This window comes from Siphateles boraxobius, unplaced genomic scaffold, assembly GCF_051911475.1.
Source record: "Siphateles boraxobius isolate OS27281-9 unplaced genomic scaffold, OSU_SipBor_1 22, whole genome shotgun sequence".
Lineage (NCBI taxonomy): Eukaryota > Metazoa > Chordata > Actinopteri > Cypriniformes > Leuciscidae > Siphateles > Siphateles boraxobius.
Genome location: NW_027508833.1, coordinates 5755622 through 5781881, shown reverse-complemented (window position 1 = coordinate 5781881; position 26260 = coordinate 5755622). Strand labels below are relative to the sequence as shown.

Below are 26260 nucleotides of genomic sequence, written 5' to 3'. Positions count from 1 at the left end.
ACTGGCCTAGCTTTAGCTCTTTGGTGGCTGTCAGGATAGCAGCTACACGAACGGGCGATAGAGTGGCCCGCATCGTCACTGAATCCCATACCACACCAAGGAAAGTGGTTCTCTGTACTGGAGAAAGAACACTCTTCTTGGCGTTGAGCCTCAACCCCAACATCTGCATATGAGCGAGAACGACACCTCGGTGCCGAACCGCCGACTGCTCTGATTCCGCCAGAACCAGCCAGTCGTCGATGTAGTTCAGAATACGTATGCCCTGAAGCCTGAGAGGGGCTAGAGCTGCATCCACGCATTTCGTGAACGTGCGGGGTGATAAAGCTAGACCGAAAGGAAGAACCCGATATTGGTATTCTTTGCCCCCGAAAGAAAACCTTAGGAACTTCCTGTGCTGAGGGAGGATGGAGATATGGAAGTAGGCGTCCTTCAGATCTATCGTGACAAACCAGTCCTCGGATCTGATTTGAGTCGCGATCTGTTTGAGTGTCAGCATCTTGAACTTGAGTTTCTGTACTGAACGATTCAACAGACGAAGATCTAAAATGGGACGCAACCCCCCATCCTTTTTTGGAACAATGAAATAACGGCTGTAAAAACCCGACTCTCTGTCGGGTGAGTACACCTGTTCTATAGCTTCCTTTGCTAACAGGGCCTTTACCTCTTGCTCCATTACCAGAGCCTGCTCGGGATGCACCACTGTGGGCAGCACCCCGTTGTAACGAGGAGGACGAGAACCAAACTGGATTCTGTATCCTTTCTCTACAATCTGCAGGACCCAATGAGAAATATTCGGCAGAAGCTTCCACGCTGCCAGAAAATTTACTAAGGGAACCAGCCTCTCGAGGCTGGTCTCTGGTGTTATCGAGACAGCCAATTCCGGAGCCTGAAACATAATGGCAGGAACTACCTGAACTGGCCGCTCTAAGGCCCCCCTCAGAGGGCACGAAACCGATGCTGTGCCGCAGCATAGCATCAGCGACTCGCTGGAGACCGCTGCGCCCTGAAGCACCGAGGGTGGCAGGGTTGGCAGAACGGTCTCGTGAGGACCCCGAAATGGAACGGGCACCGTAAAATGAGGTGTACACCGCTCCACTTCGGTCGGGGCTGTCCTCACAGGCCTGATGCGTGAACATCAGGACCTTTTTTTTTTTTGAACCGAAGTCTTCTTCGCCTGAAGAACGGTCCTCAGATCCGGCTTCGACTTAGAAGACTTCGGTTGAGAGGGTTGCGTCTGTCTCCAGTCTCTACGTGGAGGTGCACGAGATGCAACACTCTCTTTCTGATGCACACGATATGATGAGCTCGACGGCTGGGGCTGCTCACGCCCAGCAGCCCCAGGGGGCTGGACACGGCGAGGGATAAACTTTTTAAAAGCGTCAGCTTGTTTTTTAGACTCCTGAAATCTCTCGACGACCGCGTGGACTGCGTCGCCGAAGAGACCAGAAGGTTCAAGCGGAGCATCTAATAAAAAAGCTCGATCTTTTTCTTTAATCTCTGACAGATTTAACCATAAATGTCTCTCAGTAGCTACCAAGGCTGCCATAGACCGCCCAATTGCTCTGGCGGTCTCCTTAGTAGCCCTGAGAGAAAGATCGGTAGCCCGACGAAGTTCTCGAATATCGTCATGAGAAATTCCCTCACTACTATCCAGATCCCCCAGCAGGTCAGCTTGATAAGCCTGAAGCACTGCCATTGTGTGCAGACATGCTCCAGCTTGACCTGCTGCCGTATAAGCTTTGCCCACTAAAACCGAGGTGGCTTTAAGCGGTCTAGTGGGCAAAGCCGAGGCTTTCAGGGACGATGCGGGACCAGGCGAAAGATAGCTGGCTAAATTCTGTTCCGCCTGGGGCATCGCCTCATAACCATACTCTTTTAGCCCTCTTATTCTCGAATAAGTGTTAACTTGAGGGCTAAAAAGTCGTGAAGAGTAAGGTTTATTCCACGATTTCGATATTTCATTATGAAGATCGGGAAAAAAGGGAAGCCCTCGTGGTGGAGATAATGTCGTGGAAGATAAAAAGCGCTCATCTAATTTACTTTTAGGACGAGCGCCTTTATTCTCAGATGGCCATTCAATATTTAATTTCTCTACAGCCCGTGACATAACATCCACCAGCTCATCATATGCTGGGGAAATAAATTGTGAATCTCTTTCCCCCATGTGTGTGCTTTCACTCTCCATACTCATAACATCGACCTCCTCGGAGGAAGAGCATTGAAGTAATGGAGGGCTCTCTCCCCGGGCGGAAGAAACCGCAGTGCGTGCTTCCGACACCGGGGGGAGAGCGCTGGATCTTCCGGGTAAGGAAGGAGAAAAGGCCCGCGGACCCGTCTCCAACCCCTCCGAAAGATCCTTTTGCGATCCCCAGGAATGCATTCTCCGCGCCGCCTCGGCAGACGCGGGTCCTGATCCCTGAGGATCGCGAGCCTGCCCACTCTTTACATCAAAGAGTGACAGGCGAGAGCGGAGCATGCGGAGCGGTAGCATTTCACAGTGTTGACCGCATGCTCCACTCCCAAACAAATGACACAAAGCTCGTGTGTGTCCCCACCCGTTAAATAACGCGGGCAGGGAGGAACACACTGCTTGTACACTTGTTTCGCCATAACGTTTCCGAATAAATTGCAACAGACAACAATAAATAGACAGAGACAGTATAACACAGATCGCTTGCTGAGGCAACAGAAGCTAATGCCGGTTTGCACCGGATGTGCTTTTATCAATTCCTGGTCATGACGTCACCCGCCCGTGACGCTCATTCTTTCCATTGGACTAGTTGACATAGATGCTTCAGACGCAGTCACGCTGGGGGCGTTCCCATGGCGTCGATGGACGCATCGTTGAGTTCCCTTCGTAAGGGAACAGTGTTGTGCAAACGGCCCGTGAATTTTAAGTCTCCATGAAATCAAAATATGCCCCTTTTTACTTTGTTAGCTCTCATTACTAGTCTTGTGGTGAACAATTAATCAGTGTTGCTAAATTAATCCACATTGTTTGTCTCCGTAATCTTTGGTCAAAATGTGAAAATTGTATTCCCCTTGGCGTTCCTTCTCTGAAGATATCAGTTTGACAGAACATCCTTAACCACTTCCTTCCAACCGTCAGTCTGCTGCGATCTAGACTAGAGATAGCAAGGAGCGCTAAACACACTCATTCAGTTCAAGTTTCGCTTGAAAATACATCACAATATTGAAATGAAGTAGGTTGCAACTTCTGTTTCGCATAGAGTTTAAATGGATTGTTAACCCCAAAATTTAAATTTGGTCATTTATGCACTCTCAATTTTTAAGAATCTTAAAGGGATAGTTCACCCAAAAGTGAAATGTTTATCGTTTACTAACCCTTAAGTTGTTACAAACCTGTATGTGTTTCTTTCTTCTGTTGAACACAAAAGAAAATATTTTGAAGAATGTTGGTAACCAGACAGTTTGCAGCCACTGACTTCCATAGTATTTATTTTTCCTACTATGGAAGTCAATGGGTGCCGTCAACTGTCTGGTTACCAAAATTCTTCAAAATATATTTTTGTTCAACAGAAGAAAGAAACTCATACAGGTTAATGATGACAAAATATTACTGTGTTACAAAATTAACTTTCTCTTTAACACAAATATTTCATTCATTCAGGACAAAAACACACTTTCAAAACAAGTTCATTCAACTTGCAATATAAAACTATCTGAAACCAAATTATAGCTTTGAGAGATTTAAGCATTGATTTAAGAAATTTAAGTATTCCTGTTTGGAATGATATGAAGGTAAGAATAATGTAGGCCTGCATGATGACATTTAAATGGATTTTAAACAGATGAGACATAAGCTTTAAAGTATAACACAAATCCTGTGGTAATATGCCCAAAAACTATAGCCCTATAGTCACTCCCAGTTATGGTGATTATACCAGCAATAACACAAAAATACACATCAGAGACCCTGAATAAATTGTGTGTACATTTTAATCATTGTCATTGGAGTGATTTGGCGCTCTTTCCTGCTGTCAAAAAGCACTCAGAGCTCACTAGGCTAAAGGCTACAGATTTGATTAGCGATACAGTGACCAGCTGTTCCAACACAATAGCCAAATCATTACTGCTGCTTTCAGTGGAATGAAGACAGAAAGGGTGAGGGAATCATGGGCCCAGGGAGATGTCAACATGTACAATGTAACCTGCTAGCATTAGCATGCTGTGCGGCTTGGTTAAAGACCTGCATTTTATTTTAAATGATGGCCTTGCGTCTTGATGCATGGGCAGTGTGCATTGAAAAATACCTGAACCATACACAACCTCTTTGTAGAAGAAAACCAAATTGTTATCTTAGATTGTTAGGTTGATAAATTGCAAGAGCTGTGTTTTTCACTGTAATCACTCCCATGGACGTGCGTTTGTGTGTACGCCCAATCAAATAGAATATTCGTGTGTGGAAATCAGAGCAGGTGACGAGGTGACAGGACCATGTTGAACGCAATGTCCATGTGTTTTTGTGTGAATCTGTGCTGTGATGGTTTGCAGACATAGCTCATCACTTTCTATATATTTATCTCCAACACCTGTGGATTGTTGACACGTCCCTCATTCTTTATATAGTTCTGTGTCTCGCTGTGTTTACCAAGATGGGTAAATGAAACTGGGGTGATTGATTTATAAACTAGAATTCCAGTGTGTTTTTAATAGCAGCTCGGCATTGGATTGGATTTCAGCTTGGTGTGTATTAATACTCAACGGACTATTTGCGATTTAATAAGGCTCAATACTTAGAAACAGAACTAAACAACTTCTGGCAGATATATTATATACTAGTTTAGTTGAGCCATAGGTGTGTTCTTGACATTTACCATATTTGAAAGGCATTTCATAATAATATAGATGTAAACATGGAACATAAAACAAGTGTTCTTTATTTACAAAGAAGCTGTGAGGGATGCATTGTTGATATGATAATTAAATACATTCAGACACCAAATCACTGGTAATTTTAGTCTGTGAGTGTAACAGTCATGCTGCTTTGCAATGTGCCACAATATTTTGTCCAATGACTGACGAGATTTCAGACCTGATAGCTAAGCAATGGACTTCAATAACAAGACTGCAAACATATAATAATATTTCAGTATTATATCAGTATTTTATATTTACATATTTTATATACTCATATGATTTGATGAATGTTTGTATGTGAATAAAAGCCTAACTTCAGTCTGTTCATCATATAAAGTGATTGTGTCTCTTCAGACAATTTGGACTAAACTGCTCAATTCTATTTATTGTTACGACCTCTTTATGAACTTTTTGAAGAGTCAAAGTAGGAGATGGGTAGCTGTCAATGGAGGGACAGAAATTGCTCAGATTTCATTAAAACTATCTTCATTTGTGTTTCAAAGATGAACGAAAGTCTTACAGGTTTGGAACGACATGAGGCGGGTGTGTAATTAATAACAGAACTTTAACATTTTCTTCAGAAAATCTAATAATTGAGACTGAAATCAAGTTTTTACTTGTGAAACACTAAAAAAGAAACATCTTAATGATGAAGTAAATATTCCAGACATATATAAATGTTTCAAAGAAATGGAAAGACAAAGACAAATAAGAAGGACATTTTTATTCACAAGAAAAACAGTGTTATCCCAAGCTGCCATATAATACATTTATACAGAGGGTCAGAAAATTCTTTACAAAACAAACAAACAAAAACATTTTGAAAATATGATTTGATATGAAACATGACGCAACATACATTGTCAGCTTTCATTAAAAAAAAAAAAGTTTCAGTTTGGTGTCTTTTAAATCCATGTTCATAAAATGTAGTGAATGCCAGCATAATCAATACAAAATTCAAAGATGAAGAATAAAGTCTAGAAAAAAATACAAATCTCACGCAGCATATTGAAAAAGGGCCTGAGAGTGTTTATAAAGGTAAATAAATCCAAGAAAAGGTTTTGATTTTCTTAAATGTCAAATGAGATCTAAAGGTCATTGCCTTTGATAGACAAGAAACAGGAAAGTCATTCTGGCAGCTACAAAACACTGAATCACTTTTACCAGCAAAGTTCTGTAATGGTGTCTTTGACATCAGAGAAATGCAGGTGGTCTTTTACAGCAGTTATTAAACAGCACAATGAGCGCTGAAAATATTGATAATAGATAATAGTCATTTGTGCTAAATGCTTCCTGTTGCAGTTGCTGAGGTTGTTTGTTCAACACCATGATTACATGGATGCATAGGTCTAAGGCTTGGATATACATCCACAGTGTACTTAAAAAAAACTGCAATGCATCATGAACTGGACTTTATTAATGTTTGAAGACATGGACTGTCAGTCAATATTTTATGACAGCATCAACGTTCCCTTAGTCTATAAAAAATGGGAATTTAACATCCAATATGCATCAACTAGCATCCAAAATGCCATTGAACGGGCCACAGTGTTTAAGATCTCATCAGATATTTTTATGGTTACTTTTAGGATGCTGTTATCTGAAAAGTTATGGAAAAGATTCTTCCTGTACCGCACAAATGTCACCTCACCCCTCTTTAATCACAACCACAGCTCTTTTAATGCAGGACACAGTGTGTTTACTGAGAAAGGCTGAGCTAGACATGTCAGGTTACACTGATGGATGCCCTTTGCCAAAGTGTCTATTTAAAGTAAACAAGAACAAGAGGCCAATCTGCGTTTTAATAGATTGCACCTCTCTAGGAACACGCATCCATTGCAGGCATAACAATGAAACTGACTTGCATGTGTTTATGTGATAAGAACCAATAACAATGCTAAAGATTTCAATTCTTGTGAATTTTTGTGCTGTTGATTAAAATGCTTTAATGTACATTCAATGTGGCTTAGCAAACGTAGTACCAATTCAAATCACCTATAGGATCCTCTGGGAAATAAATATGTTAAAGGTGCATATGCATCCATTATCAGTACAGTTTGAAAGGTTTGGAGCCAAGGAAACCAAAATAAACACTTAAATGAAACCTGACTTGCATCACATATGACTGTCAATTGCTGAGTGATACTGTGTTCCTTAAAAAGACCTTTGAAAGATAGAAAAACACTCCGACAGTAACTACAAATACAACATAAGGCTCAAAAGGTTTAATAACAATATGCTGACAGAGGTGATAGTTCAGGAGGCAAAGGCAAAGCATGGAAGTTCAGCTTATTACTCTCCTTTTGCACCCAAAATTATATTTCACACACCGCAAGTTCATATAAATACACTATACAATGCAATAAAATAAAAAAAAATATGGTTCGGCTTGAGTATGCTGGTCAAAGCACTAGCACCAGTAGAAAAAATAATGATTGACAACAAATGTACAAAACAGTCATATGAAAAAGGCACTTTGTGGCGTGGTTGAATAACTCTTCGGTAAGTGAGAACGATTCTTCTTTTTCCTTTGGGTAAGGAAATGCGTCAAACGCATCAAAGCTTGTTGGCTTTCGTTTTGAGCAAGTCTATTCCATGTTTGTTATTAGGCACTGCATATAACCAGAACAGTTTTGTCTTCTCCAGAAGATAATAAGTTCCTACTTCATGCAGAATTTAGTTTTCCATCTTATTATGAAGGTCATCCCTTGATCCAAGAGTTTTCTCGGAATCACTGGACCGGCTGCTACATTTCATTATCCTTCCTTTCAGACATCCAGGGTCCTGTCTTCCTCCATCTCTTTCTCGTTGTCCATCAATCACCACATCACGTTCTTAAACCTCAACTTCTTGCGGTCCTTCCTGAACGTCAGATGCTACTCGAATATCGAAGCAGGTCACCATCATGACGCGAGACTTGCATAGGTTGACGCAGTACTCCAGTTCAGCCGTAGCCTGCTCCAATGCCTCAAAGTACTCCTGCGACTCCTGATCCAAATCCTGATCCACCTCAACTGTGAAACAAACCAGAACACAGTTATTTCATGGACTGGAAGTATTTAGCATGAACTTTCACCTTTTTCTACTAGAAGCACTAGCAGTCACAAGTTAATGTGTCCAAACTAGTGTAAAGATATAATACTTACACTCTCCTATCCACTTGCTGGAATCCATCATTAGTCTAGACTTGGTGTCCTCCAACTCTTCTTTCAGAGTCTTATGCTTGGCTGTGAGATCTCTGATTTGCTGCTGTCGTTTCTCAAGAACCTTCAATTTAGTGTTAAAATACATCAGGCCCTGTGGACAGAAGTTGGACATGATGGTTAAATTATAGTTCCATGCCACAGATTTTTTCGACTGTAATAATGAGGTAAAATCATTTTGGGGTTATCGAGTGAGACTGCTTTTCACTGTGTTGTCAGAATTGATTAAAAGAAGAAAAAAATGTACAATGCTGATTCCCTAAATTGCTTTAACCTTTCCATGACATTTGCTACACAAAAGAACCATAGGATTTTTTACTATAATAATACTGTGCTATTTTTCAGGCATTGTAATGGAAGAATATAAGCTTTCTCACGTTACAGTCTGGTTCACTTATACAATCGAGCAACATTTATGTCAATTATTGAATATACCTTCTCAACATGCTGAATTGACTTTTGTAACAAAGAGGAAAAGGATGTACGAATCTATACTAAGTGGAGATACACAACATACATGCACCCCTATTATCCAATAATGCTACAATACCCCTGCACATGATTCCATTGAAATACCAACTGGTCTTAAAAACACTGACAGACAAATTGAGGATAATCTATATAAATCTATTTGATAACCTCACCCTGCTGATTTAATGATAGAAACGATAACAGATTATTTTAGTACAGAATTTCTCTCCTGCAGTTTTACCCCCAAACTAACTTATTCCAGATAGTTAACTGCTTTTCATCCCTCCAGTGTTTCACATGTAACCAAAAAAGTCTTTCCTTTTCAGATGCAATCTTCTACTAGCATACTGTACATAGAGAGGGTTATGCCCCGACATTATCATTATACTTTTAATAAGAAGCAAAGAGCCTTCATTCAATGTATAGAGTTTGAATATGATGTATAAAGCAAATTGCTGATCTAAAAACATTGCTCTTTAGATTAGACAATCTAATCCAACCTAGATCAAAGCAATCTTTGGGAAGCTACTTGCAAGAAAAAAAATGGTATCTGACATCTCTGCTATGCACTGTGCAAAGTTATAATACATAGTAATTAATCAATTTACATTTTCTCTGTAAGATGTAAACACATATCTCACATATTTTACATTCCCATGAGATAAAGAGTAAAGTTAAATATAAATGCACTTAAACGGATCTCACCAGATCTTAGTTTAAAAAAAAAAGTAAAAAGAAATCCCATTCTAACCTCATCTGTCTTCTCCTGTCTTCGACGCTGAAGCCGCTCCACGTCATCAATTTCATACACTTTGATCTCAAAAGGCTCTTTCAATGGTCCGGACATAGGGGGAAGGTCCACCCACTGGCCCGTGGTCCCAGACTTCCCCAGCGAAGAGGTGTCCGGTAAGGGAGCTGGGATGAGGCGCCGCCTCTGGAGGCCTGATCCATGAAGAGACAAAGTAAATATGTGAAAACAGAAAAGTTCAAATGTAATTGGGACACAGAAACATTGCAAAAGTAAAGGAGAAAAAAAGAGTAGTTAAAACGATGGATGGGTAAAGAAAAATAAAGCAAACTCTGTCTACAAAAAATACATAAAGAAATAAAGTACAGATTGTATACCAGAGCTTTTCAAATGTACTGAGGAATACTAAGATATGATAGTTATTTGTGTGCGTATGATGATGCAGGCTGGATGGAGATTCAAACCTACTAAACTGCATGTGATGAGCAGATTGTGAGTCTTAAAGAGGAACATATTTATACAATAAACCTGTAATAAAATGTCACTGTTTCATAGCCAGATTAGCTCTCAGAAAGAGTTCTGTGGACTTCAGTACAGCACAATTCATGACAGGCATATATAAAAAGTACAAAAGCAATATAACCTTATCAATCTACTGATGTCTTCATAGAAAACAACAGGTGCTACTCACCATTTGACCTCTTCTTGGGTGCTTTGGAGATCCTAGTGCGACCAGAGGAGGACATCCCACTCTCACTCATAGAGTCATGGGCTGAAGAAGCACTACCAGTAGCTTCACTGTCACGGATCATGCTTTCATATCCACTGCTCCCTCCACTATGGTAGAAAAGTGCAGTTCGTCCCATAGCAGGAGGCAACTCCCCACTTAACACACTACTGTTATCACTTCCATGCCCACTGCTGTATCGCTGAGGTCTTCTTGGGGCTGTGATCTTACTATATGGAGATGGAAGAATGGGGATTGGGGTATGCTTGTCATCGTTAAGGTTCACTCCACTGTCATTGCCACTGTCTGAATCACCTGCGCCCCTTGTATGTTTCCCAGAAGTGTTGGCCAATGCCAACTCACTAACACGACTGTTTGCTGCCCTCATTGCTTGCTTGGTACCCATGACAGTTCCTCTTGTGGATTTACCATTGCACCCTACTGTTGCTCGAGGTAACGCAGTCTTTCCTGAAGGTGGAAGGTTGGCATTCCTTGTTGTAGGTGCCACAAGAGACTTAGTGGATGAGCTAAGGGCTTTGGAGTTGTTTGCAGATAATGTACGAGCTTTGTTGGCATTAGCAGGTATTGGTCTTGCATTAAGGCTGCCTTTGACAATTCCATTTTTTATAGTGCTTACTGGGTTTATACAAGAAGGAGGAGAGGTAGCAATTGGAGAAGAGGTGGAAACAGGTGATCCAAACCTACTGATAGACTTGCTTGACTTGCTATTGAGACTAGCACCACTGTTCTCTCGACTAAGAGCAGGTTTAGACCCCAAAGATGATAAACTGTCACATCTGTCTAGTGATATCTGGCTCCCATAAAGCTGTCCTGTATCAATTCTAGCTCCTCTAGCTTTGAGACTGGAGGTTGCTTTGATCAAACTATGTTCTGCCTTTAAGTTAGATGTTCTTAAACTATTTGAATCACCCCTAGAGCAAATATCAATGTCATCCTCTAAACCTGTAGCCCTTGGTGCTAAAGACTTTCCTGCATCATAAGCAGACTTTAAGGCACTTGAGGGAAACAGGATTCGATTCTTTTGGTCCAAACTGGATTTGCGAACTGGAGGTGGAGGTGGTGATACATTTCCAGGTTTTGACATACTCTCCTCTTGCTTGCTTGCTTTTCCACTTTTTCCTAAAGAGGAGAACTTCAAACTGCTTGTTGAGGAAACAATATCTTGCGCAAGCTTGACCTCAATGGACGGATGGATGACTGGAATTATCCCAAGCGTTGTTGCACCTCGTCTGAGCTGTGGCATCCTGCTTGGGGACTCCATTTTCCTGTTGTTGATGGTTTTTTCACATCCATCCACCACCCTTTGGGACGTGTTTGACCCCAGTGTTTTCGGCATTCGAGGTACACTGCTGCTTGTGCCTGCTTTTCTTGCAGGAATTCCACTCATTCCAATTTTTACCAGTCTGGACGAAGAACTTGAATTAGAAGTTAAAGAAGACTCCAATGAGCTGTCTACTCGGTGCCATGGATCAGGGATGCAGTCTTGCCTAGGTGGCTCACGTCTCCAGTTGCTACTGGAGCTGATTCCACTGATACTGCTACAATGGGCTATAGATGAGGTAGGTTTTAATTTCCTGGAAAGACTACACTGGACAACTTGAGAGTCTTGAAAGGACTTGGGATCAGCTAAATGAATGGTATTTGCCTTTGCAAGCTTTGGCAAATTTTTGGCAGATAGTTGTGGGGCCTCTGGAGATGATGGGCAGTTACTAAGTGAAAGTTTGCTTGATATAGCACTGTCGCTGTCCAAATCTGAGAAGCTACAGCCACTATCATTCAAAGAGTTCTTGGGTTGCTTTTGAGGGCTGCTTTGGAACATGCTTAGAGAATCAAGGTAGAAACTGCTGTCTAGACCAGTATGAGTACCTTGAGGGAGAAAGACATCTGCTGATTGGGCACCTTCACTCTCTAGAGTACAGACACTTACTTCACTGAGCCATGAAGTGATAGAAGAACCACGGCTGCCAAGCGAAGCAAATGTTTTATCCTGTAATGGAGTCACCATTTTAATGTTTGCCTCAGAGGTACCAACATTGCATGTATAGGCATCAAACTCATCATTGATGCTACTAATGATGCTTACTGGTCGTGACCCTGAGGCAAGGGCCTGTAATGAGCAATCACTATTGAAACTCACAATACTTGAGGGCCTCCCATTGTCCACAATGCTATCAATTGATAACTCTTCCACAAGAGTGAATACAAGCTCATCCTCTCCGTTTAGCTCCACTGGCTGTTTGAGGGTTACAGTTGTCCTTAATATGTCCTTCTCCATGCACCTCTCCCTAAGATTGGACCTCATTTCCCCAGGAATCCGAGGATTAAGATTATTGACTTTGACAGGTGAGTTCCCATTTGAATCACCTCTTTTTTGATGGCTCATCCCAATTGGTGGTATCCTTGTTGCAGACTTTTCTTCAGTTTCACTACTGACCCTGCCGTATTCTCTTTGTTGTGGCGGTGGGGGAGCAGGCTTGGGTAACCTTTTATTGAAAAAAACCTTTTCCCTAACCACAGGCTCTAAGTTTTGGGATACTATTGGTTTTCCTGGAGTATATAGGGATCCAGAATCCATTTCCTCCTTTTCACCATCTGCACTTGTCCTACACACACTCTCAGACATGTCTCTGAGATCTTTGTCTGATTGGGCACTTTGTAATCTGGGATGTTCTAATTTGTGTTTTGGACTGCTGGGCAGTTTATTGGCCACATAAATTGACTTTTGGGATATGCTGTCCTGTGTTGATGATAGTGCTTTGGTAGGAGTCTTGGGAGAAACTAAAATGCAACTAGAGCCTTCTTTCAACTTGGTTGCACTACGGTCCATTTTAGGGCTTTCAGAATTTTCTCCAGATTCACCAACAAAGGCTGTAGGTTCCTCACTACCATCAATACATTCTAATCGCTCCTGAAGCTCAGCAAAGGTGTTACATTTGAAGTGATCATGGTCAACAGGCCCTTCTTTCCCTCGTTGCTTACGGTTAAGAGAAGGGATGATAGGAACAAACGCAGGGGGTCCTTCATTGTCACTAAGTTCTCGATCAGAGATGGAAGCACCACCAGGGCCAACATAAATTACAGTGTCGCATGATTGCTCGCTGCTTGAAGAATAATCAGGATCACTGAGGAATGATGGTAGATCTGGGTCAAGGGCCACAGTCCGGGGATGGAAGGGCCGCAAATGTGGTGGTCGACGGATCCTTCCCTCATCACAGGAACTCTCCCCTCCAGAAGAACTTGATGCATACTTGACAAAGACAACACCAAAAAAACATTTAAAAAAAATAACTCTGGAACTCTGATGTAATGGTATTGTTGTAACCTTGTCAAAACTTATGCACAAACACATTTTGTTATGTCAAAGCAGCAGATGCATTGACTGTATACTCATAGTTGTCCAGAATTATACAAGAGTTATACAGTACAAATCCCAAGACAATATGACTGCTTAATTATAAAGTAAACAGTTTTCATTACCATTTAGCTGTTGCAGGACTACTTAAAGGTACATACATCATATGACTTTTCTATGTCCCATAACAGTGAAACTTATGATACTCAATTATAATCTTAATCATTGTTGCTGTTAATACTCACTAAACATATTTCTATGTTGTTATCTCTAAAAAGTTGATTTTATTTGGTAAAAAACATATATACAATTTTAATCGGATTGAAATCTTCTAAGTAGAATATACAATTATTATTATTACTAGTATTCTTGAATTCTAGTTAGTTCATGAATTCTTGAATTATACTTCTAAAAAGTTACCTTGGATTTCTTTTATCAACTAAAAAGCTGATTTTATTTGGTAAAAAGCATATATAAAATTTTAATCGGATTGAAATCTTCTAAGTAGAATATACAATTATTATTATTACTAGTATTCTTGAATTCTAGTTAGTTCATGAATTCTTGAATTATACTTCTAAAAAGTTACCTTGGATTTCTTTTTCCTCATACGATGAATTCGGGAGGCCAGCTGAATGGTGGTAAGAGACTCAGCATAATTGGCAGGGGAGTCAGAGATGTGAGCAATCATGGTTGTCCTACAGTTGATGTTCCCCAGTGAATCTCGCAATAACATTGTGAGCTTGCTATCCCTAGAAAAATACATTTTCATTGTCAGCATAAACACAAGTTGATAGATTGTCAGCAGAAAGTGAGCTGTTTACTCAAACACTGAAGGAGCCTGGCCGTTAAATGTTCTCTAAAAGTGCAGAACCATCGAAAGGTTCGCTAAACTCTACTGCCATGATATTAATCAAAAAGCTACAAAAATGTCCATATTGCAATTCTTCCAAATGTGCATAGGTTTTAGAAAGACGAAAAAATAAGGTACATGGGATCCTGAAAATATATCAGTTTTTATTTCAAAAAGAGATGTATGATCTATGAGGTCATCATTTATGATCTCAGCAAAATACAGATAAACAGCAGTGCATCAGTCAGACAATAAACCTGTCAGCACAAATATCACTGGTTCAAGCTTGTTGCTGGCATCTTTGATTATGTGCTCAAATGCTTCAGCATTAAATATTGTATGTAAACGTGACAGATCCGAGATGCAAGCACCATATCTACACATTTTAAGCAATAGGACCCATTTTAATATCTTTTTTAAATTTTCTTACCTGTATGGAACGTGTTTGGCTCCGTTGGCCAAAGCCAGTATGACATTTCCCAAAGCAGTGAGAGACAGACACAGACCTCCTCCTGCGTCCCTACTCTTACAAAGCACCTTCTCACAGCTTCCCAAGTCAATCAGATGCAATCTGCTCCTACCACCAGACACTGGAGGAAAAAAAAAGAGAGAGAGAAAATGAGAGGTAATTTCTCATTCGGTAAAAATACCAGTTTAGCCATCCTTGTAATGGAAGATAAAAATACACTGTCAACCCCACTCATTACTTATATCACTGACAGTTTGAGATGCTGCCAGTGTGGTTATACCACGCTGATGACACTCCCACGTTGGGGTAGTTTCAGGCAGAGTGAGGAGTGGCAAATGCACAGACATATTAATAAACACCCACAGAGAAGACCTGTGGCTGACAAGACTGTGTGTGATTTATTCATGAGTAAGTTGCGCAGCCCACTATGATTCAAAGATAGATCAACCTGGCATAGATAAACACCTGTATTCATACTATGCACAACATGAGACATAAATACACATGTGAGTCTGTGATGTGCTGTCTACTCATTCTTTGCCCTGTGAATATAACAGACCGTTGATATACACTTGGAGTAACAAAAGGTTAAATGCATGCACATCTGGGTTCTGTACAGATGAGGAACTGTTCCGATGATAATATCCTCAGCTATGTATAGCAAATAACTACTAGTAAGAATAACAGACATTGTTCATACACAATGGAAGAACACACAACACAGAATTACAGAATGACAAAGGATAAATTGACAACACACTGTTATTACAAACGATGTTATAGAGAAATGTTAGACCTTGAAACACTATATCATTACGTTTGTGAAAAGCAGGAGGAACCTATTCACTCGATTCCTAGCCGTTTTTGACTGCCCTTTGCAATTTTAAAATCAGCTTTTAAAATCAGAAGACTTGATCAAGCCATTCAAAGATGCTTCCATGGCAATTCCACTGTTAAAAGATATAGACCAACACTGTATTTACCTATGCAAATTAGCACTGTGATGGCGTGGTGACAGGTACCTCTACTATGATTAGAGCTCTTAGCTGCTCATGAATTATTACTCTCTGTTAAAATTCCCATTAAAGTTTAATGAAGTGGTCAAAGCAGACATGATTGATTTCCCTCCTACCATGATGGAGCGAGAGGAAAATTGAAGGGATTCTGGTAACTCTCTGATTTGGCCTGTAATATCACAGCTATTACATTAATAAGCTTGAGATGCATTGTTCTGGGTAAATGAGGAGGAGGAGAAGAAATTAGACTAGACTGAGTATAATCGATTTAGAACATGCTGAGACTTCAAAAGTAGCAGTATCATTTCACACAGTGCAAATACAAGACTTACTTCCACCCTTGCCGCTCTTCTCCATGCGGTACTGATAGATGTGTAAGGTGAACAGCATGTGCGAGTTGCGCCGGTCTTCCTCATCTGCATCTGGCCGGTTGGTGCTACGTGTTGCGATGGCGGCGTCAAGAAACAGGGCGGCCTTCTCTGCAGTGGGAGCCCTTAATTCGCTCTGGTTCTGGAGCTAGAAGATGAAAAGGATGTTGAAGTCTATGTGTGAATAAGTGTGGGATTTATTCTGTCCAATTTCGACCACTTCCAGATGTTGTTGAAAATGCATTCATGCGGTCGAATGCGTTTGAACAGCCACAAAAGACCGCCTGCTCCCCCGTGTAAACATCCCGGGAAGCGCGGTAGCCAGACGGGATTTAAACTTTGTCGGCTGAAGACCCAAGTTTGGTTTGAAGACGAAAAACATACCAAGCACAATGTTCTCTCACCATTCCTGATTTCTAACACACACTCGCAGCGTCCGGTGTGATCTTGCGGCTATCAGAGCAGAAGCTGCTTCTCTACGTATGTTTTTCTGTTCTCTTCGGTGTGTTCATATGTAAATTGCATGAGCTTATTTTGTCCAATAGTTCAAAAGATCTGAAAAAAAACATACATTTACCTGCACATACACCCTCCCCTCGAAGAAATCAGGACAGAAGTGGTTGAAAGTGGACAATAGAGATAAATTAAAACACCAGGTGTAAACGGGAATGTGTCGCCCTCGTCTACTTAATACCAGGTGTAAACAGGGCCTAAATTACCATACAATAGACATTTTAACAGTAAAATGCTGTTAAAAATTATGCTTTTGGAAGTAAAATCTATGAATTATCATATTATTTACTATGGAATATTACAGTAATTTACAGCATTTTTAACAAAAAATTACAGTAACAGGTGTTATTATGACTACATGAACCATTAAAGGCATTTTTAAAGGTCCGATTTAATCTTAAAGTGTAAATTTCAAACTGCACTATTTTTCAGTCTATTGTCATATGGCTCATCCCTAGTTGGAGTTGACGAAGAAGGAGACCAAGATAACTGAGCCTTTTTACACAGTTCTAGGCAATTAAAGAGAGTCTCTGGGGCAATCAGAGAAACAAACACACCCATAGACGGAGTAGGATTACTGATGAGTGAGAGTGGTGGATCAAGAGGGCAGAGGGCAGCATCTCTGATCCTGCTGAAAGTCTAATGGAAGAAATAAGATGAAACATGTGTTGGGCATATTTATTGTCTTCTTCAAGGAAACAAGCAATTAGGCTGAATTCTGGACAACTGGAAATTCTTACTTGATTTTCCTGCTATGCTTAAATATCTTCAATGTGACAAAACACTGACTTAATCAGTTGTACATAAAGCAGCCATCAAAAGCAGGTTCCTTTAGAAAAATAGCGGGCACTTTCCAGCAGTGCTCGCCAACCGCCTGTGGCCAACGAGCCACTCTAAAACTAAAAAGAGAAGAGAATGCTGGGAGAAGTGATGGGCGTATAGGCCCACTCCCCAGATTTGAACTTCACAGGCCTCTAGGCAGTCTTTGATGTGCTGCTTCATATGGACCCCCAAAAAAACAACATCTGATGCCAACACCTGGCAGGGCTTTTAACTACCCTCTACCTACCCCCAAACACTACCTACCCCCTCCTGATATTTACCCCCTTCCAGTGGAAGGTAAGAGGGGGAGGGGGAAACAGAGCAGCAGCTCACCCAGATGGATCCTGATGGTGCACTGAGTAAAAAGCACCACCACAACACCTGGAGTTTAATTTGAGACTTAGTGATAAAAAAATCAGCTAAAAATATTCTGTAATAACTTCCACTGTTAGTTCACCCAAAAATTAAAATTCTGTCAGTATTTACGCACCCTCATGTTGTTCCAACCCCGTAAGACCTTCGTTCATCTTCGGAACACGAATTAAGATATTTTGCTGGATCACTCCTCCATAGTCTTCAAAAGGATTGAAACTTGCCGGCCTCGAAAAGTTATTAAAGACATCGTTAAAATAGTCCAAGTGACTACAGTGGCTCAATCTTAAGTTTATCAAGCAACGAGAATACTTTTTGTGCGCAAAAACAAACAAAAATAACTACTTTATTTCAACTATTCATTTCCTTCTCTGTGGGCCTCTAGTCAGTTAACTTAGTGTAATAGCGTAGAGCTACGTCACACGTAGGCTCACTATTGGCCGACGCTGGTCATGTGTGTGATGCGTGTGACGTAAAACAACAGAAGCTTACGCTGTTACACTAGTGAACTTACTCGAGGCCCACAGAGAAGGAAATGAATAGTTGAAATAAAGTCGTTATTTTTGCGCACAAAAAGTATTCTCGTCGTTTGATAAACTTAAGATTGAGCCACTGTAGTCACTTTACCGACTATTTTAACGATGTCTGTAATAACTTTTCGGGGCCTGCAAGTTCAATCCCTCAAGAAGCCTATGGCGGAGTATGGAGGAGTGATCCTGCTCTCAGATTTCATCAAAAACATCTTTATTCGTGTTCCGAAGATGAACGAAGGTCTTACGGGGTTGGAACAACATGAGGGTGAGTAAATACTGACAGAATTTTAATTTTTGGGTGAACTAACCCTTTAATTGAGATGCCGAGAAAACATATGAAAACTACTCAACTGACAGAACAAATATGATGCAATGATCTCATTCCCCACTCTCTTTCCAAAAATAGACTCTCTACTGTCTCGTAAAATAAATAATATATGTTCATTTAATTGCATACTAACTGAATAAAATTATTAATTAATTTTAAAACTAAATCTTACTGACCTGAAACCAGCATGTTAAATATATATATATATATATATATATATATATATATTTTATAGTATATATTTTATAATTCCACAGTATACAAATTATAAAACAATATATATATATATATATATATATATATATATATATATATATATATATATATATATATATATATATATTGTTTTATAATTTGTATACTGTGGAATTATAAAATATATACTATAAAAAATATATTTATATAGAAAATATTAGATAATTATAAAATATTATATTTATAATATAACAATTATAAAATATATTTTATAAATGTAATTTATTTATTTTTTAATTATTGTTTATTTTTGTTGTATGTATTTTTACAGTACAAAATATACTGTTCAAAAGAATGGTGCCAGTTAGCTTATTTTTGTTTTACAGAAATTAAAACTTGTTTAGCAAGAATGTATTAAAATGATCTATTATACAGAGGGAGGGAGAGAGAGAGAGAAAAAGAGATTCTGCAAATACAATTTTATAGTGTAATAAATATTAAAACATTACAATACAAAGATTTAAAATATTAAAATATATATCAAAAACAAAATTTTACAAAATTGACCGAAAAACACTATATAAAAATATAAAAGTATAATATACATTTTTACATTATAATAATAACTGCCAAAAACCATGTGCATTTTGTCATTTCCAAACTGTAGTTACTGCCTTGTCAATGGATAATCAACCATTTTAGCTGTGTTTTTATTTTTTTTATTTTGTGTTGTTGTTTTTGTCTCCTCACATTTGCTTTGATTTATTTGTATTGTTGGCAGTATAATTGCCATTTCCCTCCCTGCCCTCCACATGTTACCTTCGATTACTGAAAGCCTTTATCGGCAACAAATTGGCAACAAGTTTATTTTCACTCACTGTATGTTAATACACAACAAGAAAGAATGGAACTGCTTCATCAGGAACAAGCAGCTAAATTTGACATCAAGTTACTGACCTGTGTGCCACAGATGGGGTCCTCACGCAGGTAGACCCCAGGCGACTGGCCGTCCTGCAGACTGCCTGTAGGGACATCAGAAAGCAGGTCCTGCAGGCTCTCGTCCTTGCCGTAGATTTCCACGGCTGACACCCGTACAGAGAATCGCGTTCCCGTCTTCTCCTTGCGCTCGTTGATGAGCTTGAACAGCCAGGAGATGGCACAGGGCGCAATGCCAAGGCCCTGCATGGAGCTGTCTGTGCCAATCATGGTGTATGTCTTTCCTGGTGAGAGAGAGAGAGAGAGAGAGAGAGAGAGAGAGAGAGAGAGAGAGAGAGAGAGAGAGAGAGAGAGAGAGAGAGAGAGAGAGAGAGAGAGAGAGAGAGAGAGAGAGAGAGAGAGAGAGAGAGAGAGAGAGAGAGAGAGAGAGAGAGAGAGAGAGAGAGAGAGAGAGAGAGAGAGAGAGAGAGAGAGAGAGAGAGAGAGAGAGAGAGAGAGAGAGAGAGAGAGAGAGAGAGAGAGAGAGAGAAAGATGATGATGAGCACTCAATGAGCTGTTTCAAGTACAGGTATTTCTACTACTGATTTCATATCACATTATTAGTACTTGAATAGAATCTGATGAGTCTGAATTCTTAAATTATCAGATTTTTTTTCTGTTTTTGATGTACCCTTACAGACACTTTATTATTATTGTTATTATTATTATTAGATAAAATCAAATCAGACCTGGCCTCAACAAATCTTACACCAATTGCGAATGTGATACATAACACTGCGTTTTGTCAACTGCTTGGTTTCTATTTCTGCTGTGTCATGCTAGTTGGACCCACCCAAAAATCTCATTGGTCCAAAAACAAGCTTTTTTTGCATTCAGTGTAAATAAATGACTGAATCTTACTTAATCGCATCTGGTTTGGAGTGTAATTTTATTCTTTAGAAAGATACTGTTTGTTTTTCTTTCATCACAATGGCGGTGCTCGGTGGCTGACATCGTATCATTACATTTGGACCGAATGCAATGATTGGACAAACACTTTTTGGTCCTGAGACTTCCACAGAAGATATATGTCAATTTTTACCAATTTAGACCACTTCTATTATTGATTGCTATTAGGATGTAAAGAGAGTATAACAAAAAACAATACAACAAAAAGTGTTTATGAAAACATTGCCTACCTTTAAATATTCTGTTTTATACAGTATATGTCACATTATAGAAGTTAAAAACACCATGGTTTAGAGCATAATTTAGAAAAATAGAGATGAATACTGTTCCATATGGACAGTCCAGGCTTTAAAAGAGTCATAAATAATGCTTAAGCTCTGAGACCACATGCAGTAAATAATGGAGGAAGCCATTGAAATGTCTTACAAGCATAATTGGCAATAGTACAGTCTACTGTGAGAGTCGATTAGTCAGCTTTTAATTACACTCTCTAACCTCGGGCCTCTCATACAGACACACACACACACACACACACACACACACACACACACACACACACACACACACACACACAGACATGAATGCCCCACAGTTGCAATTTCTGAAAAGAAAAACTTTTTTATCTTCAACCTTAATATTAGATATATACTACCTAATTTTTAACCAGATTTACTAACAGCTTGGTCCAGTGCAAACCCTCTTTTGGCGTTAAAAAACTACTTTCAGGATATACCAAAGACACCCAGTGAAAAACTAGCGCTGGAAAGACGTGGACAGGGTTATTTTTGCGGCTGACCTTATTGCATATGCATTTGTAGGAGTTTCCCTTTCAGACGCAACATTTATGGGAGGAGAATATTTAAATGAATCATGAGAGGTGATTTACTAAGGTTTGCACTCATCAATTTACTGGTATATTTGCGCCATTATTTACCACCCAAAGCATGTCTTAAACCAGACGCTCATTTGCGGTGCTCTTGGTAGATTGCGTTGGTCATTATGGAAATGATTCGGCTGTGTCTGTGTTCTTTAATTTGTGAGTAGTCAGTAGATCTCACACAGAACTTTACACTCTCATCTGCACTTTTTTGGAATTGCGCTCTCACACTAAATTGCCGTTTAGTAAATCTGGCCCTTCTTGCAATCTGTGAAGTGCAAGATCAGTGGCTGTCATATTCAGTTGAATTCCAAACATTAAGAATAACTTACCGACTTTGACATGACCGAAGCAGAAAATGCACCCATCAGCTCCGTTGACCACTGATTGAATAACTTCAGCCACAGTCCCTGAGCAAACTTCAGCCTGTGGGAAACAGTTGAACACTTAACACTCAGATCTGGTATTCTTATCAGTTAACACACATGACATCATTATTTAGCAAGGAAGCTATGAATAAATTTTGTGGTGGTATAGATGAAAACCATGTAGATCAATTTAAAACATGTATGATACTGCAGTTTCCAATAATGCAAGTTAACAGCCAACTGGTTTTATTTACTCGCCAAAGTTAATTTTCTTGCTTGGTCAGTATTCATTTTAGACCTAGCGGCCAGTTGCATAAACTTAGCCACTGTGTTAAGACTGTGTCTTAAGAACTATTTATTTAATCAACAGTGCACATCGTAGTCTTAGTACTCAGTGCTCTTATAGTTTTTTAACATTCAGTTGAGCTGTGAAATGTAACCAAACCTTGTTTTTGGCAGAGAAGAAAGTACCTAATCTTTTCTTTGATCCGGAGATCATTGATTTTTTTCACTAGCAAAAGAAAACCACAGAATGCATCAATGAGGCAGCTCCTCATCACAGATTCATCAGACATGTGGGGCTTTACACTGGCTGCACTGTGCGGCCATAACGCTACAATCTGTTCCACTAGCCCAAGTCCCTGGAGACAATTTGGGACTGCAGCAATTTCCTCCCATACATCATCACACACACATACACACATTCTTACAAAAGACAGAACAACAGCTCAGTGCTTTGCTAAGAAATATGTCCCCATGCTCTCACTAAACCACACACATGCTAGATTTGGAGGATTTACAGTTACACGACTTCACTGGGCTGGTACTGAGATCTAAAAGCTTTCTACTGGCCCTTAGTAAAGGAACTCATAATCGATGGGCTGGTGTCTATATCTTGCCTTGTGCATGTGAGTTAACTAAAAATCAGAGTAAATCACAGTTCAGTTCCTAAACCCAGTGAATTGCTTTTCTGTCCTCGGTCTACTAAGAGAACTGCTCAGAAGCATGCAAACTGAAACAGAACCTCAAAAATGAATGATTTGAAACTCTTTTCATAGGCAGCAACTTTGAGTACTCAACTTTTGAGGTTTTGTCATGATTCGAGCCCTTAGAACAAAATTTATGAGAGTTGTGTTGTCAGATTGCATTGGTGATTTCTGAAATATGAAATGTAATAGTATATTTTAGAGAATTTGATGTTTCCCCATTCAACGAGATAGGAGCTGCACTTGCATGCCCAAGAGGTGTTTCAAAGATGGCCGCCGAGTGAAATGACTTGTCTTAAAGAGACTTTGGTGTCACATAAACTAAGCTCCTAACATGAAGTATAGAAGAGTAGTCTTACAATTGATTCTAATAGAGTTTGCTGTTAGTGTGTTGCTAAGCTAACAACATTCCACTTAAACATAAAAATGCATCGCACATACAAATATCAGGTAAAATTGTGATGTCTTTTATTTGGTTGAACTTCTTTTTATTATTATTTTTCAGTATAGAATGCAATTTATTGTTTATTAACAATTCTCTTAAGTTATGTCACCTTGGATTCATTTTTTACTAAACTCATTGCAGTCCATGCCTTAACCCCAAATTATACTTCAGTTTGCATGTGTAGAGTGACTGTATACACACACACTGTCAAAGGGACTATATTTAAATGGTTATGAATTCGGATTTACAAGTAATTTTGTTCCAAAACTTACATATATTTTGGTCTTTAGAATTTGGCAAAAATTACAAATCTAAGATCTTCTAAGGTGTCTTAAAAGCCACCACAATGTCTCTGCCTGCCTTTGCTTATGATACATTTTGAAGCAGAACTTAGAATATTTGGCTGTTCTTATGGCTATTTACATAAGTACTTCAAGATGACAACCTTATTAGTCTTGAAGTAGCTCTGTGTCTAAATTGTTCACACTTAATCATCTTCAAGTTTGTGTGTCTCCTGAAGTTTCTCTTCCGTATTTGTGTCCATTTGTTAGCCACTTATCTTAAGATGGATGCCATTGCAGCTTTGGATGACAGATAGTAGATATGCAAGTCTGGAATTCAAACTATTTTCTATACTTAAAGAAACAGCTGTTGGGCTCATACTTTGAAGAACGATGGTGTCTCAAAACAGGCCTTTTTGCATTAAGCCCCATGCCGTGCAAAGAATGTGTGTGTGTGATTGTGTATGTGTGATTGTGTGTGTGCGTGCGTGTGTGTGTGTGTGTGTGTGTGTGTGTGTGTGTGTGTGTGTGTGTGTGTGTGTGTGTGTGTGTGTGTGTGTGTGTGTCTGTGTGTGTGTCTGTGTGTGCTTCTCAAATATCTTCTTGACACTAACAAAATGTTTTCACTTCAAAACTTACAGGGAAATGCTGACAAAATGCTAGCATCTTCACAGTAGCACTTACTTGAGAGGCATCTTGGGAAAAAACAGCATCGAAGGCAAACATCTTTGGGGCGGGCAGCACTGCTCGTCTATGCACTGAGGTTTGCTGTGTGTTGACTAAAGGATCGTAGAGGGTCAGTTGTTTCTTACGAGTGTCCACCTTCAGAAAGGACATGGACTCCGATGAATCCACTACCCCCAGAGATGGACAGATTCGCATCATCACTTTGACCTGGAAATGGTACATGGTGGAACAAAAAGAAATGAGTAACGATAAAAGTATAAGCAGAAACAGAGAATTCCAAAAAGGCATGTTTTATAACAAAGCCAATGACGCTGTAATACAACATTGTAGGGCACATACAGTGATCGATGGGTCAAGGACAAGCAAGAGTGTCCAAAAAACAAACAAAGAACGTACTTTAAAATGTATCTGCCACAATCTTAGAAATGTACTCATTTGGTATTTATAGTGGTTTAAAAAACAGTTTTTTTTGTTTTTTTTGTTTTGTTTTACTTTTATACCATTTTCAAGAAAAGTTTGAATTTAAAAATATTTGACTCTCAAAATGTCATGTGGTGTAACTATCAGGTAAAAATCAATAACATATTTCCCTGAATTTTAAGAAATTAACTATTAATAAGATTATTTCTTCAATATATCAAGTGTATCTTCACATTTTATTCTTTTTTTTTAATTAATTTGTATACAGAAATTCAAAACTTGCTAATCATAGAATAAGTATTTAAGCCATTGTCTGTATGACTTATGACTATATATATATATATATTTTTTTTTTTATAAATAAATTGGCCATGACAAAAAAAAAGTGTCATTAACCCTGATATCACAACAAAATATTGCCATAGCACTTAGCACTTAGGACTGTGGAGTAGCTGTTACTGCTTCAACAACAACTCATTTTTCAAGTCAAACACAACTGAAAAGAGGGAGGGAACTTTCGTCATATCATTATCGCATCATCACAGTTGACCACACACAGAGTAACCTAACAAACCAGCTATTAACAAATAGACTGCTTTCAGTAATGATTGCGTCACAGAGCACCTCTAAAACCATTTGCGGCAAATACAGTAAAGTAAAATAAACATACTGTAGGAGAACTTCATGCCCTTAATACAGTGTTCAGAGCTGCACAAAGCCACAGTATTCCATGGGTGATTTGTAGCAGAGATATAATTACAACATTCGGGCTCCAGTGCTATGAAACAATGTCTGCACTGCTGATCCTATTCCACGACACCCGGGGCAAAGCGGCATGCCTGCGCCACAGCGGCGGCCCTGCGCGAACTCCCCCTCACCACTCCACAGGGGCCGATTACACTGACGGATATGTGCACGTGGTGAACGAATTACGCCGGCCATGACATTGGAAATAGGCTTCCATATATGACTGGCCCCCGAATGGGGCCAGCCACTGAGACACCACAGAAATGTGGGCTTGTGTTGAACCGTTGAGTTTTACATTTGTTGGCAATTTGATATGTGACGAGATCCCTTTAGTGCGGCTGCTGTCTTCACACCTCCTAAAGTCTGGTCTAGAAATGATGTCCCACAAGTTTCTGAGGCAATCCAAACAGCAATTAACTTGATGTGTCAAAATCTACCAATAACTTCTGCTCTGCAATAATTCTGTGTGGAAAAGAATAATTCAAAAGAACAGTTTGAGGCATATACGATAGCTTTATGTGAGGAACAGACGAAAGGGCGGGACACATCAAGTCAATGGTTGGTCGTTGCCAATGTCGAGCTGCCATTAAGTGTATGTCAGACTAGTTCAGGGTGATCTGCAGTAGTTTGACCATTGTCGGTGGCTTTTTGGCTATAAAAACAGCAGACGGAGGGAGATAACTCTGGCTGTT

General features: G+C 39.6%; 1 protein-coding gene across 3 annotated transcripts in view; it reads right to left on the bottom strand.

The window, feature by feature from the left end:
- Window positions 1-5590: 5590 nt before the first annotated feature.
- kif26ab (kinesin family member 26Ab) overlaps window positions 5591-26260 on the bottom strand; it is a 116027-nt gene continuing 95357 nt past the window's right edge. For all 3 annotated transcript variants that reach the window (XM_077238507.1, XM_077238508.1, XM_077238509.1), the window contains 10 exons: window positions 24399-24608; window positions 21967-22060; window positions 19830-20092; window positions 16074-16257; window positions 14687-14846; window positions 13993-14155; window positions 9995-13298; window positions 9307-9497; window positions 8028-8178; window positions 5591-7895 (listed from right to left, as the gene is read on the bottom strand). In XM_077238507.1, the coding sequence (XP_077094622.1) occupies window positions 7717-7895; window positions 8028-8178; window positions 9307-9497; window positions 9995-13298; window positions 13993-14155; window positions 14687-14846; window positions 16074-16257; window positions 19830-20092; window positions 21967-22060; window positions 24399-24608 (4899 nt within the window). In that variant the 3' untranslated portion in view covers window positions 5591-7716. The remainder of the gene's footprint in view (window positions 7896-8027; window positions 8179-9306; window positions 9498-9994; window positions 13299-13992; window positions 14156-14686; window positions 14847-16073; window positions 16258-19829; window positions 20093-21966; window positions 22061-24398; window positions 24609-26260) is intronic.